General features: G+C 45.5%; 1 protein-coding gene across 5 annotated transcripts; it reads left to right on the top strand.

Annotated features, from left to right (window-relative positions):
• Nucleotides 1-1,976: 1,976 nt before the first annotated feature.
• Nucleotides 1,977-24,387, top strand: CLEC17A (C-type lectin domain containing 17A). Of its 5 annotated transcripts, none has more exons than XR_011486112.1 (13): nt 1,977-2,124; nt 2,264-2,341; nt 5,294-5,326; nt 5,409-5,459; nt 5,543-5,584; nt 5,757-5,798; nt 7,040-7,177; nt 7,347-7,409; nt 9,583-9,678; nt 9,900-10,051; nt 14,624-14,769; nt 16,682-16,791; nt 21,967-22,055. XR_011486112.1 is itself a non-coding variant. In XM_070462912.1 (12 exons), exons 1-12 carry the CDS (start codon nt 2,082-2,084, stop codon nt 22,100-22,102), a joined length of 963 nt encoding a protein of 320 aa, XP_070319013.1. In that variant the 5' UTR covers nt 1,977-2,081; the 3' UTR covers nt 22,103-24,387. The 5 variants fall into 5 exon arrangements, 3 of the variants coding, with proteins under 3 accessions (XP_070319013.1, XP_070319020.1, XP_020772296.2); XR_011486110.1 differs by lacking the exon at nt 14,624-14,769 and adding an exon at nt 23,237-24,387 and having other exon boundaries at nt 1,978-2,124; nt 21,967-22,281; XM_070462912.1 differs by lacking the exon at nt 14,624-14,769 and having other exon boundaries at nt 5,409-5,438; nt 21,967-24,387.
• Nucleotides 24,388-25,756: the final 1,369 nt, after the last annotated feature.

The raw sequence follows: 25,756 nt of genomic DNA, 5'->3' as shown, positions 1-25,756 counted from the left end.
ACTACTCCCATGGGTAGGGATTTCTGTTGCTATTGTTGTTCACCAATGTCTCCCTAGTTTCCAGAGCAGAGCCTAACATGTAGGAGGCGGTCAGTACACATCTGTTGAATGGATAAATGAATGGATAAATGTTGTTGAATGGATAAATGTTCCCAATTTCCCCTGGACATATAAGGAGACCTTTGCTCAGAGATGTTGTTCTACTTGCCTGAAGTCACACAGCAGGAGAGACAGAGCTGGGTCAGCCTGGGCCCATGGCTTTACGTTATACCCAGTTGATGGGACTGGATTTCACGACCAGTTCCTGCATACCTACTGTGCATCAGGTCTCCAGGCAGGACCTTGGCTGCGTGGAGATCACCCTCGCATAGTGAGACCACCCAGCTTTCAGCCTGTCTACCTTCCCCAGGCTCACACACCTTAAAGGATGCTCTTGACGGTGGCCAGAGATTTTCTCCATCCTCTGGGCTGGTGCCTCCAGCCCATCCCTTCCTCACCCTTCCACCCTGACCCCCATATCCATCTGGAATCTGATACTCGTTGCTCAGTGGGTATGTCCTGGGCAGACAGGGTCTTCCCTCTCAGATGAGCCTCCATTTCCCCATCTGTAGAATGGGAACAGCACAGCTACACCTCAGGTAGATGGGAGAGGTTGTGTGTGTGACATCATGGCACCCAGGGAAACTCCAGCCCCTGGGGTGAGCTTTCTCTGGAGAGGGGGGCTGGTCAGCTGCTGCCCTCCCACCTCAAGTAGGGCTGGGGCCATCCCCCGTGCATGTGCTGGTGAAGAGTTTCCAGTGGCGGAGACTGTGAATTGCTTATTCTGAGACCGTGAGGTGAGAAGTAAATTCCATCTTGTTTAAGCCACTCTTGTTCTGAATCTCTATTAAAAACCACCCAGCCCGATATTCTAACATGTACAAGGATGTAACCGATGGGGTTTCCTTATTGTTTAAGCCAATCTGAGTTGCATTTCCTTTCACTTATAGTGGAAAGCCCCTCGAAAGAGGAATTGGGGTCTTGCCCTCTGGGGTATGTAATATGCTATGCTTACTGAAACAAATCATCACAAATGTAGTGGTTTAAAACAATGAAAATGAATTCTTTCATAGTTCTGGAGGTCATAAGTTCAAAATTGTTTCATGTGACTGAGACCAAGGGGTCAGGAGGACCACTGAGTGTCTGAGGCTTTGGTGGGGACATCTTTTATTTTCTTTTTTGCTTTAAAATTTTTTATTTATTTTTGGCTGTGTTCGGTCTTCATTGCTGTGCTGGGCTTTCTCTAGTTGTGGCAAATGGGGGGCATGCTAGTTGCTGTTCAAGGGTTTCTCTTGTTGCGGAGCACGGGCTCTAGGGCATGCAGGCTCAGGAGTTGTGGTGCATGGGCTTAGTTGCTCCACATCATGTAGGATCTTCTTGGACCAGGGATCGAACCGGTGTCTCCTGCATTGGCAGGTGGATTCCACTGAGTCACCAGGGAAGCCCAGTCATGAAGTTTTGGGGGTTATGTATTATGTAGCTATAGGGAGCCTAGAACTTCACTGTGGAATGTGGGAGTACTTAGCACCGATCACTTTAACATCTTGTTGCAAATGTCACTGCTTCCAGGAAGCCTTCCCTGATCACCTCTCTACATTAGCCCCCATCCCATCCCTTTACCCTATTTTATCTTATTTTAAAATAATACTTTGTTGCTACTGGAAATAAAATGAAAAACCAAACTGTATCACTTATTTCTGTATTTCTTTATAGGTGTATCATCTTTCCTGTCTCAACTGATGGTTCCTTGAAGATAGGAGCTGCTCCATCTTTTTCACCCAGGGCTTGGTCTCCGTGGGAAGTCAAATGCAGGGGCTGTTGTCATTGTCACTTCTATGCTTGAATTCAAACTAGGGGGAAATGTGTGTGTGTGTGTGTGGTCTGGGGTGTTGCCCTCCAGATGGATTTGCATGTTCTTGACTATTAAAGACAAAGAAAAAAGGAACTGAGAAAAGCCCCAGACACCTGAGCTGGGGACACAAGGAGTGGAAGCCGGCAGGCTCTGCCCACCCCTCCTCAGGCTCCTGGAGTTAACTGCACCCATGTGCGCCCTGTATACCAACACTGGGTGCCGGGACCTGCCGGGTACTGCCCTGGCCAGGCGTGGGCTGGGGGCCAGGGGTGGTCGGGACCCAGGTTGCCGTGTTCCCACCTTGGGGCTGGAGACCAGGGTGTGAGGGACAGAGGAGAGGGTGGGCTGGGCGCTCACTTGCCTTCCCTCTAGAAGGGTCCAGGGAAGAGGATGATGATGACGACTATGAGAACATGACGCCACCCTACAAGGACCTTCCTCCCAAGCCAGGTAAGAGGACCTCTCTGAGGCCAGGTGAAGAGATGTGCAGCCTGAGGGATGAAGGCTGGGGAGCAGGTTCTCCAGGGGGGATTAGCTGGGCCTAGCAGACACACACGGTCAGCCTGCTCATGCTGGGCACCAGAATGGTGGGAGCGCCCATGCCTCCCTCTTGAGGGTCTCTCAGTCTGATGGGGGAGGCAGTTCTGTGCACAGCGGCTTCCCTGGTGGCTCAGAGGGTAAAGAATCTCCCTGCAATGTGGGAGACCTGGGTTCTATCCCTGGGCCAGGAAGATCCCCTGAAGAAGGGAATGGCAGCCCACTCCAGTATTCTTGCCTGGAGAATTCCATGGACAGAGGAGACTGGTGGTCTACAGTCCATGGGGTCGCTGAGAGTCAGACATGCCTGAGCAACCTACACACACACACACACACACTCAGTTCTGTGTAGTCTTGGGTGAGCAAGTCAGAGAGGGGAGGGAGTAGGAAATGGGGGAAATTCTGAGGGTAATTGAGGGCTCTGCCTGCGTTAGTGGGAGAATTGGGGGTGAGACGAGGGTCATTGGAGTGAGACTTGAGGAGTGAATAGGAGTTTGTTAAGGAAAGGAGCTCCCAAAAGAACTGGTGGATGCAAAGTCCTGAGACATGAGTGCCAGGCTTTTAGAAGCTGTTCAGGGACCAGTATTTCCTCAATCTCTTTGCATTCACACCCAGGACCCAAATTAGACTTGAATGATCCACGCCTGGCTGGGGACTCAATAAGAGTCTGATAAGTGTATATAAACGTGGAGGCTTTAGGAATTCCCTGGTGGTCTGGTGGTTAGGACTTGGTGCTTTCACTGCCACGGCCTGGATTCAGTTCCTGGTTGAGAAACTAAGATCCTGAAAGCTATGTGTATGTGTGGTCAGTCATGTCTGACTCTGTAACCCCACAGTCTGTAGCCTGCCAGGCTCCTCTGTCCATGTATTTTCCCAGGCACGAATACTGAAGAGGGTTGCCATTTCCTTCTCTAAGGTATCTTCCCAACTTAGGGATTGAACCTGCATCTCCTGCATTGGCAGTTGGATTCTTTACCACTGAACCACCAGGAAAGCCCTGAAGGCTATGTGATGCAGCCAAAAAAAAAAAAAAAGTGGAGGCTTTGAGGTTTCCCTGAACCAACTCCCACCAGGGCCCCTGAATGTCCTTGGACAGGGTCGGGGCGGGGCTGGCATTCCAGGTGGATCTACATCCCCCACTTGTGAGTCTAGAGTGGAGTCAGCCTGGGAGGCCCCAGAGCACCATGGGGCTCAGTGGGAGCTAGGAGGTGCCCTGGGCTTGGCTCTTTTACTGTCCATCTTCAACTGCAACCTGGTCCCAACACGATCCCCAAGCCCAACTCCATGCTCCCCACCCCATCCCTGTCTTTTTTTTTTAAATAAAAAAAAATCACATTTATTTGTTTTGGCTGTGCCATGTGGCATAGGAGGTCTTAGTTCCCTGACCAGGGATCGAACCCTCACCCCCTGCAGTGGAAGTGCAGAATCTCAGTCAATGGACTGCCAGGGAAGTCCCTCATCCCTGTCTTCAAGGTCACCTCTTTCCCAGATTTAGACCCCATCATCTCCAAATTCAGGCCTGGCTCCATCCCATCTCTATGTCCAGATCCAAAGCCATCACCAAGCCCCACACAACTACAAACCAGCCTCAGCTTCTCCCCCGTCCCCAAATGCAGCTACAACCACATTCTTCCCCCCGACCGCATCCTGAATCATCACCCCCCCAACCACATCCTGAATCATCACCCCCCTAACCACATCCTGAATCATCACCTTACTCCCATGATCCTTCTTTCAGCCCCATCCTCACTGCAGTCCAAACACTTATATCAACCCTAACCTTTTTTAAAAAAATTAATTTATTTGGCCAAGTCGGGTCTTAGTTGAGGCACGGGGGTCTCTTCCTTGTGGGTCTCGGGCTGTAGAGTTTGTTGGCTTAGCTGCCCCATGTGTGATCTCAGTTCCCCGACCAGGAATCTAACCTGTATCCCCTGCATTGGAAGGGGGATTCTCAACCACTGGACCTCCAGGGAAGTCCCCTAACCTTAAAAAAAATTATTTATTTATTTGGCTGCAACAGACCTTAGTTTTAGCACATGGAATCTTAACAGTTTCATTTAGCTGTGGCCTGAAGAATCTAGTTCCCAGACCAGGGATTGAACCTAGACCCCCTGCAATGGGCACATGGAGTCTTAGCTGTTGGACCACTAAGGAAGTCCCCCAACCTTAACCTCACTCTATTCCCATATTCAACCTCGCTTGTGTCTTTAACTTAGAGTAGGCAACCGTCCCAGTTTATCCAGGGATGAAAGATTTCCTGGAATCTGGAGCTTCCAGCTTTAAAATTGGGAAAGTCCTGGTAATTCAGGAGGCTGGTCTTTGTTTATTTTTCTCTTTTTTTGGCTGCACCAGGTCTCAATGGTGGCACAGGGGATCTTTCTTTAATTTCAGCAAGCCGAATCTTTGTGGGCTTCCCTGGTGCCTCAGACAGAAAAGAATTCGCCCTCAAAATGTAGGAGACTCGAGTTCAATCCCTTGGTCGGGAAGATCCCCTGGAGAAGGGAATGGCTACCCACTCCGGTATTCCTGCCTGGAGAATTCCATGGACAGAGGAGCCTGGCGGGCTAGCGTCCATGGGGTCTCAGAGTCGGACACGACTGATCTACTAACACTTTCACTTTTTTCTTTCTTTTATGGGATCTAGTTCCCTGACCAGGAATTGAACCCGGGCCCCCTGCATTGGGAGGACCACTAGGACCACTGGTCACTGGATCTTAACCCTGTCCCCACCCCTAAGTCCAGTTCCATTCTCATGCACAACCCCATCCCTAAGCCTCCCCTGCAATCTCAACCCTGTTTCCGTCACTGGCTTCCACCCCAGTCCCACCCTTGGACCAGCCCTGACTCTGAGCTTCTCTTCCCCAGGTTGGATGGCTCCACCAAGACCTCCCAGGGCAGGTGAGCTGGGGCTGGGGGTATCAGAGACCCAGCGCTGGCTTGGTCCTGCTCTGAGCCTGAGCAACCGTTCCTCCCTCCTCAGGAAAGAAATCGGAGAGGCCCCCACTTCCCTGTAAGCTCCCGAAGAACACGGGTGAGGATCCAGGGCCGGGAGCATCCTGTTCCCTTGGCTGAGGTCCTGCTGTGCCTGACTTCTCTCTTTCTGATCCCTTCCAGGCCTGAATGTCACTCCGGTCACTAGCTTGACGCCTCAGATGGGTGAGCCGTAGGGATACCCATTACGACATCCTAGAGGGGCACTTGGAAGTCCTTATTCCAGTCCCCAATTCTGACCAGAGAATAGATCAGAGGGCTTGGGGGGAGGCTGTTGATCCTGGAAGACAAAGTCTTTCAGTGACTTCTGAATAAACTTCTCTTGCCTTTCTCCCAGGCACTGATCTGACGCATCTTCCATCCCAGTCACCTGTAGCCAGTAAGTCCTTTGGGTGTGCTTCTGTCTCCCTTCCCACGGTGACCAGTGTGTGTAAGCTCTGGAGTTAGACCCTGGGAAAGAAACACTTCCTTTCCAAGCTCCTCCTTTTTGAGTCTAGACCAGACCCCTAGGGACCCAGGATGTCTACTCCTCAAGCCCTACCTCCTGTTTGCATATAAGTTAGGGGATGCAAGTGTCCATAGTTTGGGTCCCTGGGGAGCAACTTGGGTGGGGGGCTGCTGAAGCATAAAAGATGATACATCCTAAATGTTAAAGAGAAGAGCTGGGTACTATTTATGATAGCCAGGGCATGGAAGCAACCTAAATATCCATTGACAGGTGAATGGATAATGCAAGTGTGGTACATATATATCATGGAATATTACTCAGACATAAAAAGGAATGAAATTGGATCATCTGTAGTGATGTGGATGGAGCTAGGGTCTGTCATACAGAGTGAAAGAAGTCAGAAAGAGAAGAACAAATACTGCATATTAATACATATACATGGAATCTAGAAAAATGGTACAGATATTTGCAGGGCAGGAATAAAGACGCAGGCATAGAAAATGGACATGTGGACACAGTGGAGGAAGGAGAGGGTGGGATGAATTAAGAGAATGGCATTGGCATATATACACTACCCTGTGTAAAAATAGATAGCTAGTGGGAAGCGGCTATATAGCAGAGGAAGCTCAGCCCTCTGAGGGGTGGGGATGGGGGGTGAGGGGGAGGCTCAAGAGAGGGGATATATATATACTCTCTCTGTATAGTATATATACGTATACACTGTATATATACTGATATATGTATATAGCTCATTTACTTCATTGTACAGCAAAAACTAACACAATATTGTAAAACATACCCAATTAAAAAAAAAAAGGATAAAAAAGAGAAGAACTGGGTCCAGGTCAGGCGTAAACCTCTCTACGCCTGCAGTTTACTTATTTGCAAAATGGGAACAATTAAACCTATGTCATAAGGGTGAGGATTCAAGAAGATAATAAGGGTGTGACAGGATGCTGGGCACATAGGATGTATTCCACAAACGTTCTGGGCTTCTTCAGGGTTTGCTCTGTTTGGCATTCTCTTGCTGACCCCACCTGATGATCCAGTCACGACCTTAATCCTTTGCGCCCCTCCACTCCATCCCCACTCTTGGAGAAAAGCTCAAGAGTCCTTTCCTCCCTGTCTGAAGCACCAGTGTCAGCGTCTCTGTCCCCATCTCCACCCCCCAGCAACTCCAGTGCCCTGGGTCAGTCAGAAGTTCGGAGGTCTTATATGTTACCAGGAGAGACTGTTGGTGTACCTGTGTCTGCTGGTGGTGGTGTCACTGCTCATGGGCTGCACCGGTCTGGTTGTGACTCTGATCAAGTGTGAGTAAAGGGAGAAAGGGGCATGCAGACAAATTGGGCAAGGGGAATGGGAGGCCTTGGGGGCCACAGTCCATGGGGTCGCAGAAGAGTCGGACACGACTTTGTGATTAAACAAGAGCAACAACAACAAATGGGAGGGCTTGGGCTCACGTTGGACTCTTTCTCATAGACCAGGAGGTGGTGGAAGAACTGAGGATGTTGACCTTCCAGCAGATGGCATGGCGAGCGAATGGTGAGTGGTGTCAATCATCCCTTCCAGTCATATTGAGCACCAACATGATTGGCAAATCCAGCTTCATCACCAACCCCAACCCCAACCGTGTTTGCCAGGCACTGTGCTAGGTGCCAGGGTGGGGGCTGGGTGCTTAGGAGGGTGAGCACAACAGAGTCCCTGTCCCTATGGAGTGTGTGTGCGTGCACGCATACATGCGTGTATCTAGCCCTCCACCGTTTTCCAATATGGTGGCCAAGAGTCACTGTGGTTGTCGAACGCTGGAAATGTGGTCGTTTTTCTGGGGGGTGATTGTGAAGAAACATGGCTTTTATTTCCTCCCAGCGTTGTCACTTATTGTCCCAGCAAATCTACAAGGCAGGAATTCAGAACAGCTCAGCATGGTACATCCACTCTTTGTGGGGTGAGCTGGGGTCATTGGGTAGCTGGGCTGGGCTGGAAGGTTCCAGAAAGCTTCACTCACGTGGCTGGTGCCTGGGTGCTCCTCTCTCCACATGCATAACTTGAGCTTCCTCACAGCATGGTGGTGTTAGGGCTCAGCTTCAGAAATTACACAGCCACAAGTCCACGGCACTCTGTTGGTCAAAACTAGTCACAGGACCAGCCTAGATTCAGAAGGAGGGTAGGTAATCCTGCCATTCCTTGGGGGAAGGACAAAGAATTTGCAGCCCTCTTTAACTTACCATAGAGAGGGCAGCCTTTCCACGCCTCCAGTTGAGGCTCAGACCCTGTTACGGTCTCTCCTTGCCTCTTGAATTTCTGTTTCATGACACTTATCATAAGTTAGTTATGTGATGAACTGTCTGCTTCATCAGGAACCTTATGGCCAATGAGGGCAGGGAATGCAGTGAATATGTTAGACTCAGGAAATGTGGAATTAACTAGGTAAGGAGTTGAGAATCTCAGGCATGTGCAGAGGCCCTGAGGTAGGAGGCAACATTTAAGTACAAGGGAGGAGGATGGGTAGTTGAGAGAGGATGGTTGCTTCACTGAGGGTTGTGGCTCTGGGGTTGAAGAGAAGTAGGTAGAGTAGAAAGGTTTAGGAGGTAAAATTGACTGACCCTGGGGATGGGTGAGTGGGAATGGTGATGGGTGAGAGGAAAGAGTGTCAAGGATAACATATATGTTATCTGTCTATCTATCTACTATTACCTATTTGTCAATCATCTATCATCTAACTATCTAGTTATCTATCTTCAATTATCTGTTTCTTCATCAATAATCTATTATCTATTTATCAATCATCTATATATCATCTATCTACCTACTTATCTATTGAGTTATTTATCTAATATTTCTATTTTGTCTAATTGAAGTGTCATCTGTTGATGACCCTGGGGAGTATTGGAAAGTGAAAGTGAAGTCGCTCAGTCTTGTCCAACACTTTGCAACCCCATGGACTGTAGCCTACCACACTCCTCTGTTCATGGGATTTTCCAGGCAAGAGTGCTGGAGTGGGTTGCCGTTTCCTTCTCCAGAGGATCTTCCTGACCCAGGGATTAAACCCAGGTCTCCTGCATTGTAGGCAGATGCTTTTCCATCTGAGCCACCCAAGAGGGCAGATTTGTGTGAGAGTAGTGGGAACACATTAGTTGTAGAAGAGGCCTTCACTATGATTGGTGATATCTGAATATTGCCCCATTCCACACTCCCTCTCCCCACACTTCAGACCAACCCACTCTTACACTCAAAAACCATCAGCTTCTCACTGCCCAGAGTCCAATACAAAACTTTTGGCTTGGCATTCAAGGACCCAAACGCCAGACCTCATCCCACTTGGAGCTCAAGCTCCTGTGAGATTCTCCTTGACTTTTACTGCACTAGCCTTTCCCAACATGCTTGCCTCTGGATCTTTGCTTCCAAGGTGGCCCCTGACTATTGAGCCTCCTCACTAATACAGAACCACCATTTCCCTTTAAAACCTGCCTCCTCCAGGAAGCTCACCATCTCTACTCTCCCTCAAGCCTCAGGGATTAATCTCTCCTCTGAGTAACTCTAGGACTCCTCTTGGGCCCTGACCATGTTGCTTTCTGAGTTTCAGTATCACCCACTAGAACATGGTATGGTGGGGAACACAGCTCCTGCCTCTGCCTGGTGTGTCTGCAGTCAGTGATTGGTAGGTGGGTACATGGGGGTTTGGGTCTCTAACTGTTCAGCCCATTCCTGCTGACAGTGACTGGCATGGTGGGGTTAGCTGGCCTGAAGAAGGACATTGAGCGCATAAGAGCTGACACCAACCAGTCCCTGCTGGAACTTCGGGGCTTATTAGGTAAGTGGGACTTGGGAAACTACCCTGACCTGGGGGGGCATGGTGGAGCCAGTACAGAGCACAAATCCTTGGGAGTGATTCTCAGTGCAATCTATGTGATTGGTTCCCTCCCAACCCCCGCTAGAGTTGAGCAGTGCACAGCCTGAACACCTGTACATGGCATACCATGTACATTACTCTGGTTCTGGGGCCACTCTGACAGAATCCTATCCTGTCCCCAGACTGTACCAGGGTCACCTGCCCTGAAGGCTGGCTCCCTTTTCAGGGTAAGTGTTACTACTTCTCTCCAAGCACCAAGACATGGGATGAAGCCCGGACGTTCTGCCAGGAGAATTACTCTCACTTGGTCATCATCAGTAACTCTGATGAACAGGTGAGCTGTCCCTTCCACACCCTTGAGAACCAGCAGGGCCAGCCTGCCTCTCTCCTAGGATTTACACATCCTTCCCTGGCCTGAATGTAGAGAAACTGGAATTGTTTTTGAGTCACTAGAACTTTTAATATTGAGGTTACTGCTTGAGTTCAAATCCTGATTGTGTTGACTTATTCAATCTGAGTCTCAGTTTCCTAACATGGAGGTATAATAATGGCTATCTCTTTGGTAGCACTTTCCATTCTCTAGGCTGTATTCCAGATATCTTATGCATTAATGTAATTTTGACAACAGCCCTATAAATTAGGTGAGAGTCAGGAGAGGTTATGTTATGTTAAAATAACAGCCAGTCCCTGTAGCTCAATGGTGGAAGTGTTTGAGGCAAAATTTCTACCTGCATGCACTCACAAAGAAATCACATGGGCACTGTTATGTTTTAAGGTGATAGAAAAAGACAGTTTCATCTGTGTGTATGTACTAGGAGAATTGAAATGAGTGTAGGTTACTTTAATGACTTAATACTACCAAAGCTAGGTGAAAAGACCATTTGGACACAGTGCATATCATTACATATCGGCACTTTACAGAGGACAAAGCTGAGGCTTATTTCACTCAAGCAGCTTGCTTGTTACAACTGGTGAACGTCAGAGCTGGGGTTTGAGCCCAGGAAGCTAGTTTTGTTCTTAACCATAAAACTCATAGCACTATTTGATTATTATTGTTTGCCGGGTTTATTTTTCCCCATGCTTTTAATTTGAACCTATGTCATTATTTTAAGATTTCTTGTTGACAGCATATAGTGGGTCTTATTTTTTTTAATTCAATCTGAGAATCTCTGGCTTTTAATTGGTATTATAAGATCATTTACAGATTTAAAAAATTTGTTAATTAGAAGATAATTACAATGTTGTGTTGGTTCTGTAGGGATCGAACCCAGGTCTCCTGCATTGCAGGTGTATTCTTTACCAACTGAGCTATCAGGGAAGCCCAATCAGTCATAGCTATATGTATATATCCCTCCCTTTTGAGCCTCGCTCCCCGTTTGCATCCTACCCCTCTTGGTTGTCACAGAGCTCTAGATTGGGCTCCCTGTGTTACACAACAACTTCTAACTATCTTACATGTGATAGTGTATATATGTCAATGCTACTTTCTCAATCTGTCCTACCCTTTGCTTCCCCAACTGTGTCCACAGTCCCTTCTCTACATTTAAGTCTCCATTCCTTCCTTGCAGATATGTTCATCAGTACCATTTTTCTAGAGTCCATATATATGCCTTAATATATGATATTTGTTTTTCTCTTTCTGACTTACTTCACTCTTCATCCAGCTCACTGCAACTGATTCAAATTCATTCTTTTATGGCTGAGTAATATTCTATTGTACACATGTACCAGATCGTCTTTATCCACTTATCTACAATGTTGATGCGAGTGTAAGCTGATACAACCACTATGGAGAATAGCATGGCAATTCCTAGGTGGCTCGGTGGTTAAAAAAAAAAATCCGCCTGCCAATGCAGGAGGCATAGGAGACGTGGGTTTGATCCCTGGGTCAGGAAGATCCTCTGGAGTAGGAAATGGCAACCTGCTCCAATATTCTTGCCTGGGAAATCCCACGGACAGAGGAGCCTGGCAGGCTACAGTCCATGGGGTCGCAAAGAGTCAGACACGCCTGAGCATTCACACACACGTGGCAATTCCTTAAAACACTAGGAATAAAACTATCATATGGGAACTTCTACCCACTGCAGTATTCTTGGGCTTCCCTGGTGGGTCAGTGGTAAAGAATCTGACTGCAATGAGGGAGACCTGGGTTCGATCCCTGGGTTGGGAAGATCCCCTGCAGAAGGGAAAGGCTACCCACTCCAGTATTCTGGCCTGGAGAATTCCACGGACTGTATAGTCCATGGACTATACAAAGAGTCAGACATGACTGAGCGACTTTCACTTTCCTGGTGGTACAGTGGCCAAGACTGCATGCTATCAATGCAGCAGGCCTGGGTTCAAGCCCTGGTCCGGGAACTGAATCCTGCATGCTGCAACTGGAGATTCCCACATGCCACAACTGTGATCCGGCACAGCGAAATAAATAAATAAAAATAGCAAATATTGAAAAAAAAGAGAAAAAAAGGAAAAACTGCCATATGACCCAGCAAAAGATCATTTACATTTAATGTAATTATTGATTTGGTTGGATTTAGGCTACCATCTTATTTTTTCCCTCTGTATCTTCTCTGTTTTAAAAAAGTCCTTCTGTTTCATAGCATCATTTGTATTGAGTAGTTAATACAGGGTGTTTTTTTTTTGAGATCAGATTAGATGATGTGAATGGGTCAGGTGTAAGTCATATTCCAACTAAACAACAACTAAACTCAGGTAATTAAGAAATATAACTTTGCTTTAAATAACTCATTTCCTTCCTCTTTTGAGCTCCTGTTATACCAAGGTGGTGGAGATTTCATCTCAATCAGTTGGGATCATCTGTTTTTCTTATGAGTAGGGATGGCTTGGAGGGGAGTGCATATCTGGTCCTCAATATCTTTGTTCCAAGCTGGTATCCACTGGGACATCCACTGGGTGAATGATCCTGGACAAATTACCTAACTGCTCTGTGCCTCAAGTTTCCCATCTATAAAATGGGGTTAATAATCCTTGCTTCAGTGAGTCATCATGAAGATCAAATGAGATAACCAGTGCAAAGTGTGTAGCTCACTTTTCTAGTCATTAAGTCCTGTCCGACTCTTTTGTGACCCCATGGATTGTAGCCCACCAGGTTCCTTTGTCTGTGAGATTTTCCAGACAAGAATACTAGAGAGAGTTGCCATTTCCTTTACCAGGGGATCTTCTTGACCTAGGGATTGAATCCATGTTTCCTGCATTTGCAGGTGGATTCTTTACTGCTGAGCCACCTGGGAAGCCTGTGTAGCTCACTTATTATTTCAATCAACATTTCTTGAACACCTACTGTGTGCTAGTTGTTGTTGTTATCCAGTCACTAAGTCATGTCCGACTCTTTGTGACCTCATGGACTGCAGCACGCCAGGCTCCTCTGTCCTCCACTATCTCCCGGAGTTTACTCAGACTCATGTCCATTGAGTTAGTGATGCCATCCAACCATCTCATCCTCTGCCGTCCCCTTCTCCCCCTGCCCTCAGTCCTTCCCAGCATCAGGGGCTTTTTCAACGAGCTGGCTCTTCACATCAGGTGGTCAAAGTATTGGAGTTTCAGCTTCAGGGCACTATGCTAATTTGATGGGCTGAGCAGCACTTTGCTCTTTCTGATTTCCTGATACTTCTCTGGGGTTTTACCCAAGAAACAAGGTCCAGAGTCCCTCTACTTTTTAGAGTTTTCATATCCATCTGGGGTCTTGGCCATCAATTCAGGCTCTACCAGAGAACGAAATGCAGAGGCCTCTTCCCGGCACCCACCGCGTCTGCATCTCCGTGGCGTCTTTCCCATTGCCGTCTCTCATCTTTACCTTTTAAGGAATCTTGGTCTTGAATAAGATTGAGTGAGTGAGATATGATTTGCGAAGAGTAAAATGCACAGATCTTAACTGCACATTCACTGAGTTTTGGCATATGTAGGCATCTGTGTAACTGTCAACCCAGTCAAGATTTAGAATGTTTCCACAGCCCAGGGAGTTCTCTCATGCCGTCTTTCCAGTCACCCCCACCCACCCCAGGAAACTACGTCTGGTTTCCTTTCCATAGATCAGTTTGCCTGGAGAGGAGTTGCTTTATTTTTAAATTTTTACGTATTTATTTTTGGCTATGCTGGTTTTCTTCAAAAAAAATTTATTGATTTATTTCAAACTTTAAAGTTTTTATTTTGTATTGGGGTATAACCGATTAGCAATGTCATGGTAGTTTCAGGTGAAAGGAACAGTGAAAGGACTCAGCCATACATATACATGTATCCATTCTCCCCCAAACCCCTCTTCCATCCAGGCTGGCACATGACATTGAATAGAGTTCCATGTGCTATACAGTAGGTCCTTGTTGATTATCCATTTTAAATATAGCAGTGTGTGCATGACCTTCCCAAACTCCTGAACTATCACTTCCCTTTGGCAAGCATGTTTGTTTTGTAAGTCTGTGAGTCTCTTGTCTTGTAAGTTCATTTGTATCATTTCTTTCTAGAGTCCATGTATAAGAGATATCATATGATATTTCTCCTTTGCTGTCTGACTTCACTCAGTATGACACTCTCTCGGCCCATCCATGGTGCTACAAATGGCAGCATGTGGGGTTTCTCTGGTTTAATTGAGCAGGGGCCACTCTTCATTGTGATGTTTGGGCTTCGCATTGCAGTAGCTTCTCTTGTTGTGGAGCACGGGTTCTAGGTGCGTGGTTTTCTGCAGTTGCAGCATGCAGACTCTGTAGTTGTGGCACATGGACTTTAGCTGCTCTGCGGCAAGTGGGATCTTCCTGGACCAGGGACTGAACTGTGTCCTTTATGTTGGCAGGCAGGTTCTTACCCACTGTACCATTAGGGAACTCCAGTAGTTGCTTCAAATCATGATACTTTCTTCTCATCTTTGATCCAAGTCCTTTCTTTCCTCCCAAAGGCCTGGGCGTTGGAAATACAAAAGCTGGGAATCTCCTATTTCTCCCCTCCCCCGCGTTCTTTTTCTGAAGCAATGAATTCCTTTTTTGCCTGGATGTTGCTTAGGACTGCAGGGGTTGGGAGTGTGAAAGTACCAGGAAATCCAAGGTATCAGTTGTTATTATTAGAATGTTCCTTAAATTATCCGTTAAATGTTAAGATGTTGCAGTACTGTATGGAATACAGAAAAATAGTAGTGACAAACCTATTTGCAGGGCAAGAATAGAGATGCAGATATAGAGAATGGACATGGGGAGAGTGGTCCTGGGGTGGGGAGGAGAGGGTGCACTGAATTGAGAAAGTAGCACTGACATATACACACCGCCATGTGTAAAATAGATGACTGGTGGGAAACTGCTGTATAGTGCAGGGGACTCAGCTCATTGCTCTGTGATGACCTAGAGGGGTGGGATGGAGGTGGTGGGAGGGAGGCTCCAGAGGGAAGAGATTTTTTTTTTTAATTAACTTATTTATTTTAATTGGAGGCTAATTAAGAGGAAAGGGATATATGCACAGACGTAGTTGATTCACTTTGTTGTATAGGAGAAACTAACACAACGTTGGAAATCTCAGTTCAGTTCAGTTCAGTCACTCAGTCGTGTCTGACTCTTTGCGACCCCATGAACTGCAGCACCTCCCTGTCCATCACCAACTCCCGGGTTTACTCAAACTCATCTCCATTGAGTTGGTGATGCCATCCAACCATCCCATCCTCTGTCGTCCCCTTTTCCTCCTGCCCCCATCCCTCTGAGCATCAGGGTCTGTTCCAATGAGTCAACTCTTTGCATGAGGCGGCCAAAGGATTGGAGTTTTAGCTTCAGCATCAGTCCTTCCAATGAACACCCAGGACTGATTTCCTTTAGGATGGACTGGTTGGATTTCCTTGCAGTCTATGGGACTCTCAAGAGTCTTCTCCAACATCACAGTTCAAAAGCATCAATTCTTCAGCGCTTAGCTTTCTTTACAGTCCAACTCTCACATCCATATATGACCACTGGAAAAACCATAGCCTTGACTAGATGGACCTTTGTCGGCAAAGTAATGTCTCTGCTTTTTAATATGCTGTCTAGGTTGGTCATAACTTTCCTTCCAAGGAGTAAGCGTCTTTTAATTTCATGGCTGCAATCACCATCTGCAGTGATTTTGGAGCCCAGAAAAATAAAGTCAGCCACTGTTTGCCCATCTATTTGTCATGAAGTGATGGGACCAGATGCCATGATCTTAGTTTTCTGAATGTTGAGCTTTAAGCCAACTTTTTCACTGTCTTTCACTTTTATCAAGAGGCTTTTTAGTTCTTCTTCACTTTCTGCCATAAGGGTGGTGTCATCTGCATATCTGAGGTTATTGATATTTCTCCCAGCAATCTTGATTCCAGCTTGTGCTTCATCCAGCCCAGTGTTTCTCATGGAGCCAAAGCAAAAACAATACCCAGTTGTGGATGTGACTGGTGATGGAAGCAAGGTCTGATGCTATAAAGAGCAATAGTGCATAGGAACCTGGAATAGAAGGAGTGCTCGGGAAGTTGGGGGCAGTCCAGACAAGGGGAAGGTTGCTGGGGGACTCTGGCGGGTGGGGAAGAGATGTAAATAAAGAGAGTTTGGACAAAAAGAAAAAAAAGGAACCTGGAATGTTAGGTCCATGAATCAAGGCAAATTGGAAATCTACTATACTCCCATAAAATAAGATGTCACAGTACTTGCAGCATGTCAGACACTGTTTTGAATTCTTTATGCATATTAATTCATTCGATCCTCTCAATAACTCTATGAGGAGGTAGTTACAATTATCCCATTTTACAGAGGTGGAAACTGAGGCACAGAGTAGTTCATAGGTTTTTCGAGAAAGCAGCATGACTATTCCCGCTGCATGTGCTCAAGTGGGAGGAAGGTTTTGATCTTGTTCTGTATGCCATGGGGATTTGGGATGGGTACTGGGGTGGCGTTCACAAGCCCTGAATATATGTGAGACAAGCAGGGTGTGTGTAGAAGAACTGATGGCTGAATGAAGTTTGTACTTGCAGGACTTTGTGGCCAAAGCTCATGGATCTCCACGGGTGTACTGGCTGGGGCTGAATGACATAAATATTGAAGGGGACTGGAGGTGGCTGGATGGGTCACCCGTCACTTTGAGGCAAGTATCCAGGGCTTATTGGGTCTCTCCTCCTCGTAGGTCTTTGTGAAGTCCAAACAAGCAGATTCTTTAGAATCCCAGGTTGAATAAAAAGGAACGAAATTGGGTCATTTGTAGAGATGTGGATGGACCTAGTGACTGTCATACAGAGTGAAGTAAGCCAGAGAGGGAAAAACAAATACCATATGTTAATGCATTTAAGTGGAATCTGAAAAAATTAATATGGACGATCTTATTTACAGAGCAGAAATAGAGACACAAATATAGAGAACAAATGTACAGATACCAAGGGGGAAAGGGGTTGTGGGATGAACTGGGAGATTGGGACTGACATACATATACTGTTGATATTATGTATAACATAGATAACTAATTAGAACCTCCTGCCTAGTACAGGGAACTCAGTGCTCTGGGGTGACCTAAATGGGAAAGAAATCAGAAAAAGGAGGATATATGTATATGTACAGCTGATTCACTTTGAAGACTGTGGTACATATACACAATGGAATATTACTCAGCCATGAAAAAGAACACCTCTGAGTCAGTCCTAAGGAGGTGGATGAACCCAGGGTCTGTTATACCGAGTGAAGTAAGTCAGAAAGAGGAAACCAAACATCATGTACTAATGCATATATATGGAACCTAGAGAGATGGAACTGATGAACCTATTTGCAGGGCAGCAGTGGAGATGCAGACATAGGGAACAGACTTGAGGACACAGTGGGGGATGGAGAGGGTGGGATGAATTGAGAGAGTAGCTTGGAAACATATACATTACCGTATGTAAAATGGATAGCCAGTGGGAGTTTGCTGTATCACGCAGGGAACTCAGACCTGGTGCCCTGTGACAGCCTAGAGGGGTGGGATGGGGCGGGAGGTGGGAGGGAGGTTCAAGAGGGAAGGGCCATATGTATGCCTGTGGCTTACTCATGCTGATGTATGGCAGAGACCAACACAATATTGTAAAGCAATTATCCTCCAATTAAAAAATAAATTAAACATTAAAACAATAAACAAAACATATCAACCAATCACACACACACATACACAAAAAACCCCAGGCAGAGCTGGACAAGGGAAGCACAAGGGTACTTTTTTTCTGATAGGGTTTCTGGTGCCTGCACTTTTTTTTCCCCCTCCTTACAACATCTCAGCCTTTTAGCACAACTGCTCAAACATATCAAGTCCTCAGACCAATGGTTGAGGGGAAAAAAAGAGAGAAAAGATGCCATGGCTATTGGGTAAGAGGACGAGGAAGATTTTTTTTTTAAGATGCATGCTTTTTAAAGATCTTTTATTTATTTATTTTTGTGCCACATGGCATTTGGAGTCTTAGTTCCCTGACCAGGGACCAAACCTGTGCTCCCTGCAGTGGAAGCTCAGAGTCTTAACCACTGGAGAAGTCCCAAGAGGATGATTTTGATTTGCCAAAAGAATGAGCAGGATCTCATTTGGGGAGGCATTCTTTGTATCAACTCATTTATTTAATTTTCCTAGTAGTTCTGTAAGGAAAGTAGTGTTATCCTCTCCATTTAAAGACATGGAAAGAGAGGCACAGACGGGTTAAGCGATCGTCCAAGGTCAGGCAGTTGGCAGGTGGTAGGGCCACGCACCCTGGCTTCCAAGTCCATGCTGCCAGCCATCATGCTCTATCTTCTTAAGGAGAATGTGTATTTGTACTTAATTTTATTTATTAAAATAATTTAACCAATTAGCAAATTAATTTTTGGCTGTGCTGGGTCTTTGTTGCTGCCTGCGGGGTTTCTCTAGTTGTGGCAAGTGGGGGCTATTCTCTAGTTGCAGTCTGCCGGCTTCTTACTGTGCTGGCTTCTTTTGTTTGGGAGCACAGGCTGTAGGGGGTGAGGGCTTCAGTAGTTGTGGGTCCTGGGCTCTGGAACACAGGCTCAGCTGTCGCTGCACGGGCTTAGCTGCTCCCCAACATGTGGGCTCTTCCTAGACCAGGGATCGAACCCATGTGTCCTTCCCTGGCAGGCAGATTATTTACCACTGAGCCACCAGGGAAAATTTGTATTTATTTATATTGTATGTATTAAATTTGTATTTATTTAAAATATAAATATAGCCATGTCTGTATTTGTATTTTGAGTAAATATTAACAAATTGTCCCTCATATGATTATACCAATTTATTCTCTCACCAGCTTGACTTACATTTGTTTTTTTTTTTCCCCACACACTCATCAAACTTTTGGAATTTTGTTGTTTTAATTGTAGGTGAAAAATGGAATACTAATATAGTATTTTTTAAAATTAATTTTTATTGGAGTATAGTTGATTTACAATATTGTGTTATTTCTGCTGTACAGTGAAGTGAATCAGTTATACATTTACATATATCCACTCTTTTTAAGATTCTTTTCCCACATAGGTCATTACAGGGCAATGAGAGGCCAATGTAGTATTAATCTGCATTTCTGTTATGCTTGAGGTTGAGTGTCTTTTTGTATATTTGATAGCCATATGTATTAACTTCTCTGTGAATTATCTAGTCATATCTTCTGTGTATTTTTAAGAAATATTTATTTATTTGTCTGTGTTGAGTCTTAGTTGTGGCGCATGAGATCTTTCCTTGTGGCACATGGAAAGATTTTTGTGTGTTTTTTATATTGGAGTTTTGGTGTTTTTCTTATTGACTTCTAGGAACTCTTTATATATTAGAGATATTAGTGTTTTTTCTGGGGATTTTATTTTTTTATTAAAGATTCCTGGAGGGAGGTAGAATTCTGTAAATAGAGATGGCATGGGATGATGTGTCCCTGCAGGTCCTCAGCTCAGATCCCTTTTGGGGGCTGGTGCAGGCACCCCCCAGCAGGGGGCATTGACTGCTAAAGGCTCACAGTTATGCTTTTTCAGAGAGGTGACCTCAGCTGAATAGAAGCCTGTTCAGCTAGGAGGTTACACCACTCCCATTGAAGTCATGCCACAGACAATGACAGGTTAAGAACTGCCTGGACCCCTTGTTTCAAGTTGGAAAAACTCTGTTGCGCTATTCAAATTCCAGAGCTCCCTGTGGTGAACCCACAGGCTGAGTCTAGACCAGGCTAAACTCACATCCTTGCTCAATTCTATCCCCTGCCTCATCCTTCTTCTCTCAGTCCCCCTCTCCTGAGAACACCCTTTAATAAATCCCATGCACCTGAATTGCCAGATTTGGCTCTGTGGACACGGTGGTGGTTGAGGTGGGGGTGGAAAAAATTGTGAGATAAAAGCAGAACAAAATGAATAAACCAAACAAATGACATGTATACACTACCATGTGTGAAACAGATAGCTAGTGGGAACTTGCTATAACGCACAGGAAGCTCTATGCTCTGTGATGACCTGAGTGAGTGGGATGGGGGGTGGGGTGGGAGGAAGCTCCAAGAGGGAGGGGATATATGTATACTTATAACCGACTGACTTCATTGTACAGCAGAAACAACACAACATGGCAAAGCAATTATACTTCGATTAAAAAAAAAAGGAACATGACCTAAAACACTACGTTACTTGGAAGGTTGAGGGGGATGTGGTTTAACAAAAATGTTCTTTGGAAGAGAACAGAAACTGACCAGATGCAGGAAGCTGATTCAGGAACCTGCAGAATTTCTGCTGAACAGGGTGATGGCGCTGAGTTAGCACAGACAAGCTGCTGGGGTGGCAGGGACAACATGACATTTTCATGTAAGTCTGAAAGGCTGTAGGAATGATTTGGGTGGAAAAAAGAGCCCTGAACCATGAAGGCTTTTCTTGTTCTTTTTTCTAGTATTCTTTTTTTTTTAAATTAATAGACTTTATTTTTCCTTTTATCACTATTTTTAAGTGGAAGTATAGTTGATAAACAGTATTATATGTCACAGGTGTACAGCATAGTGATTTGCAATGATTAAAGTTATAAAATATTGGATATATTCCCTATGTTTTACAATATATCCTTATAGCTTATTTTAAAATTTTATTATTTTAAAAATTGTTTACCTTTAAAAAGTAATTTTTATTTAATTTTAAAGATTTTTTTGGTATGGATCATTTTTAAAGTCTTTATTGAACTTGTTACAATATTGCCTCTGTTTTGTGTTTTGGCCTCTGAGGTATGTGGATTCTTAGCTTCCTGACCAGGGATCAAACCCACACTCCCTGAATTGGAAGGTGAAATCTTACCCACTGGACTGCCAGGGAAGTCCCCAATAGCTTTTATTTTATATCAGAGTACAGTTGCTTTACATTTGCTTTCCAGGTGTATCACAAAGTGATTCAGTTACACATATATGTATACCTATTATTTTTCAAATTCTTTTCTCATTTAGATTATTACAGACTATTGAGGAGAGGTCCCTGTGCTACCAACAAAGACCTTGCTTTTATACCTAACACTTTGCACCACTTTCTCCCCTAACCCTATATCCCCCTCTCTCCTCTCCTCTCCCCACTGCTAACCTCTAGTTTGTTCTCTACCTCTGTGAGTCTGCTTCTTTGTTGTTGTATTCACTATTTTGTTGTATTTTTCAGATTCCACATGTAAGTGATATCGTATAGTATTTGTCTTTCTCTGACTTACTTCACTTAGCGTAATATCCTCCAAGTCTATCCATGTTGTTGCAAATGGCAAAATTTCATTCTTTGTGTGGCTGAGTAGTATGTTATTTTTTAGAAAAATTGAGCAGAAGGTACGGAGCACTGTTTCCCACATCCCTTCTGTCCTGCACACATTTTCCCCCAGTATTAACATCTTGCATTAGTATAGTGCGTGTGTTACGATCGATGAACCAATATAGACATATTACTATGAACTAAGTCCACAGGTCAGATTAAGGTTCACTCTTAGTGCTGTAAAAATCTATGCTTGCTTAGTAGTGTCCGACTCTTTTGGATCCCTTTGGACTGAAGCCCATCAGTCTCCTCTGTCCATGGCATTTTTCAGGCAAGGAGTGGGTTGCCCATTCCTCTTCTAGGGGATTTTCCTGACCCAAGGATCGAACCCACATCTCCTGCAGCTCCTGGATTCTTTACTTGCTGAGCCATTGGAACTTCCCAAAATTCTATGGGTCTTGACAAACTCATGATGTCATGCATCTACCATCACAGTATTGTATAGAATTGCAGTTTCACTGCCTTGAAAAATCGGCTGTGCTCCATTTATTCACCTCACCCTATATCCACTTTCTCCTTTATCCAGCTTTTGGGACCCACAGGAACCCAACAACCTCTATAATAATGAGAACTGTGCCAGCATGAACAAAGGTGGCACCTGGAATGACCTCTCCTGTGACAAAACTACGTATTGGATTTGTGAGCGGAAATGTTCCTGTTGAACCCCAGAGTTGAGGCTGGGTGGAGGTCCATCTGTACCCCATGCCCCTTGGCTCTTGGAGGTGAAAACCTCCTGCCCTTCTGGAACTGACATGAACAGAGGGAACTGGCAGCACCCAGGATGGAACCTGCAGCCCGGACGTAGCAAGTTCCCTGGGGTGCAAGTCAGATCACTTCTGGGGTGAGGACTTGGGGCTTGTTCTGTTGCATGGTGTGTTAGTCTGTTCAGGCTACTGTTACCAAATATTGTACCCTGGATGGCTTATACATAACAGACATTTTTTTTTCCTCAAAGTCTTGGAAGCTGAGAAGCTCAGGATCAGGGCTCAAAGAGATATAGTGTTTAGTGATGACCTGCTTCCTGGTTCATGGATGTCATCTTCTCACTGTGTCCTCACATTCTGGGAGGAATGAGAACTCTCTGGGGTCCATTTTTATTTTTTAAAGACTTTTTATTTTGTATTGGGGTATAGCCAACTAACAATGTTGTGATAGTTTCAGGTGAGCAGCGAAGGGACTCAGCCATACATACACATGTATCCATTCTTCCCCAAACTCCCCCCATCCAGGCTGCCACATAACACTGAGCAGAATTCCCTGTGCTCTACAGTAGGTCCCTGTTGGTTATCCATTTTAGACATAGCAGAGTGTACATGTCCATCCCCAACTCCCTAACTATCCCTTCCCTGCATCCTTCCCCTGGGCAGCCTCAAGTTCATTCTCTTAAGTCAGTGAGTCTCTTCCTGTTCTGTAAGTAAGTTCATTTGCATCATTTCTTCTTAGATTCCACATACAAGGGCTATCATATTATATTGGGGTCCCTTTTATAAAGACACTAATCCCTTTCATGAAGGCTCCACCCCAAGACCTAATCACCACTAAGGCCCTGCCTCCTAAGAGCATCACATTGGGGTTTGGGATTTTTTTTTTTTTAACTCTTTTTTTAAAAAAAATTTTTATTTTATTTTATTTTATTTTTTTTGGAGGCTAATTACATGAAAGTTTTTTTGGGGTGCGGGGTTGGTGGGACACAACTCAGTCCAAAGTAGATGAGCGGGAGGGATATCAGGTTTAGTAATGGTCTCCCAGTTCTGGGTCTGGAGGGAACTCACCAGGTCCCTGATCATGGCTCTTAGGAAACCATAAGGACTCCAGGAGCTCCAAGTCTGACATTAGTTGAGCTGGAACTGAAAATCCTATGGCTCCTTTGGACCATGATCATGATGTGATGGGACTTGGACACTTTACTGCCTACCTGATGTGAACCAACTTCTGGGAAGCCGTGCCATGCTCACTGCTCAGTCGTGTCTGACTCTGCGACCCCGTGGACTGTAGTCCACCCGAATCCCCTGTCCATGGGATTCTCCAGGCAAGAGTACTGGACTGGTTTACCATTTCCTTCTGGGAAGCAGGTGGGGCAATAATTCCTGACATGCAGCTGTTTCCATGTCTTGGGTGAGGTTTGCTCAACCTAGGTGGTGGAATCAGACCTCTGCCAAGACTTGAGCTGTGGAACTTCTAGAAAGGGAGACCAGCTGAAAGTCAAAATTCCTCACCTAGGCCAGGCCATGACTTTGTGAGATCCTCAGGACAATAATGGAGACATCTTCCTACCTGCTTGTGCCTTTAGGTGGCTTGTGAAGCTCTTTGATGAAGTAATTCATTTTACTATGGATGGATTTTCTTGGACTATTAGCTCTTTTTTTAAAAAAAATTATTTATTTTTAATTGAAGGATAATTGCTGTACAATATTGTGTTGGTTTCTGCCGTACATCAACATGCATCAGTCATAAGTATATATATGTCCCCTCCCTCATGGCCCTCCCTCCCACCTCCTACCTCATCCCACCCCTCTGTCGTCGCGGAGTACTGGGTTTGCGTTTCCAGCATCATACAGCAAATTCCCGCTGGTGTATTTTACGTACAGTAATATATATGTTTCCATGCTACTCTCTTCATTAGCTCTTGCAATGTTGTTGTTGTTTAGTTGCTGAGTCATCTCTGACTCTTTGTGACCCCATGGACTGTAGCCTGCCAGGCTCCTCTGCCCATGGGATTCTCCAGGCAAGAATACTGGAGTGGGTTGCCATTTCCTTCTCCAGGGGATCTTCCCAATCCAGGGATTGAACCCAAGACTTCTGCATTGGCAGGTGGATTCTTTCCCACTGAGTCACCAGGGAAGCTCTCTTGCAACATTAGATCTTTTCAAAATAGTCAGTTCACTGTGTGGTCCTTGCCTACTGTGTCAGTTTGCTGAGACTGTCATAATAAAGTGTCATAAACTGACTTAAACAACAGAAATGTATTTTTATTTTTAAAAATCTTTGGCTGCACTAGGCCTTCGTTGCTGAAAGTGGGTATCTCTCCTGTTGCAATGTACCAGCTCTAGAGTGTGCAGGCTCAGTAGTTGCAGTCAGACTTAGTAACCCAGAAGCATGTGGGATCTTGGTTCCCTGACCAGGGATTGAACCCGAGTCTCCTGCATTGGAAGGTGGATTCTTAACCACTGGACCACCAGGGAGGTTCCACAGTTCCGGAGGCTGGAAGTCTGAGATCAAGGTGTCGGCATGGTTGATTTCTGGTGAGCCCTCTCTCCATGGCTGGACTGTGGCTGTCTTCTGTGTCTTCAGGAGGTTTTCCCTTTATAATTTCTCTTCTCCTTTTAACGACCCCAGTCATACTGGATTAGAACACATCCTGATGACTTCTTTTAATTTGATTATCTCTTTGAACACTATCTCCAATGTCTTAACATTCTGAGATGTCAGTGGGACTTTAACAAGTGAATTTGGGGTGACCCAGTTCAGCCTGTGACGCCCGTTAAATTCCAGAGGTGCGCCTCCTAGTCACTGTGCCAATCAACCCCCCTCCCCCAGAGAGCTGGTACTACCCCAAGCTGGGCACAGCTCAATACATCAGTCTCTTCAGATAGTCCCTGCAACAGGGTGGGTCTAAGCTAATCAGGTTATTGATCAACAAGTGCCCTGAGTTATTAGCACAGTCATTCCTGTTATGACTCAGAGCAAGTGATTAAGGCAAGCAGAATCTCAGCAGGGCAAGTAGTGGGAGGAGGGGATTGGCATTCACTTCACTTCCTGTTTCCTCTGTACTTGTCTCCTCCCATTTCCACACCTGCCCCTAGCTCATCCGTATCGAAATTAACCCTCTATACAGCCCTTAGAGTTGGACCATTAAAAAGCTGAGCGCCAAAGAATTGATACTTTCCAACTGTGGTGCTGGAGAAGACTCTTGAGAGTCCCTTGGACTGCAAGGGGATCAAACCAGTCAATCCTAAAGGAAATTAACCCTGAATATTCATTGGAAGGACTGATGCTGAAGTTGAAGCTCCAATACTTTGGCCATCTGACATGAAAAGTGACTGATTGGAAAAGACCCCAATGTGGGGAAAGACTGAAGATGAAAGAAGAGGGCGGCAAAGGATGACATGGTTAGCTAGCATCACCGACTCAGTGGATGTGAATTTGAACTCCAGGAGATAGTGGAGGACAGGGAAGCCTGGTGTGCTTCAGTCCATGGGTTATAAAGAGTCGGACACACCTTAGTGACTGAACAGCAACAGCAACAGCCCATAGACTTCAGATTGGGTGGGCATCCTGTTCTAAGCTCTCCACCTAGGGGACCATTGGCCCAAGCA

This window comes from Odocoileus virginianus, chromosome 3 (assembly GCF_023699985.2).
Source record: "Odocoileus virginianus isolate 20LAN1187 ecotype Illinois chromosome 3, Ovbor_1.2, whole genome shotgun sequence".
Lineage (NCBI taxonomy): Eukaryota > Metazoa > Chordata > Mammalia > Artiodactyla > Cervidae > Odocoileus > Odocoileus virginianus.
This window is presented reverse-complemented; position numbering and strand designations above follow the sequence as displayed.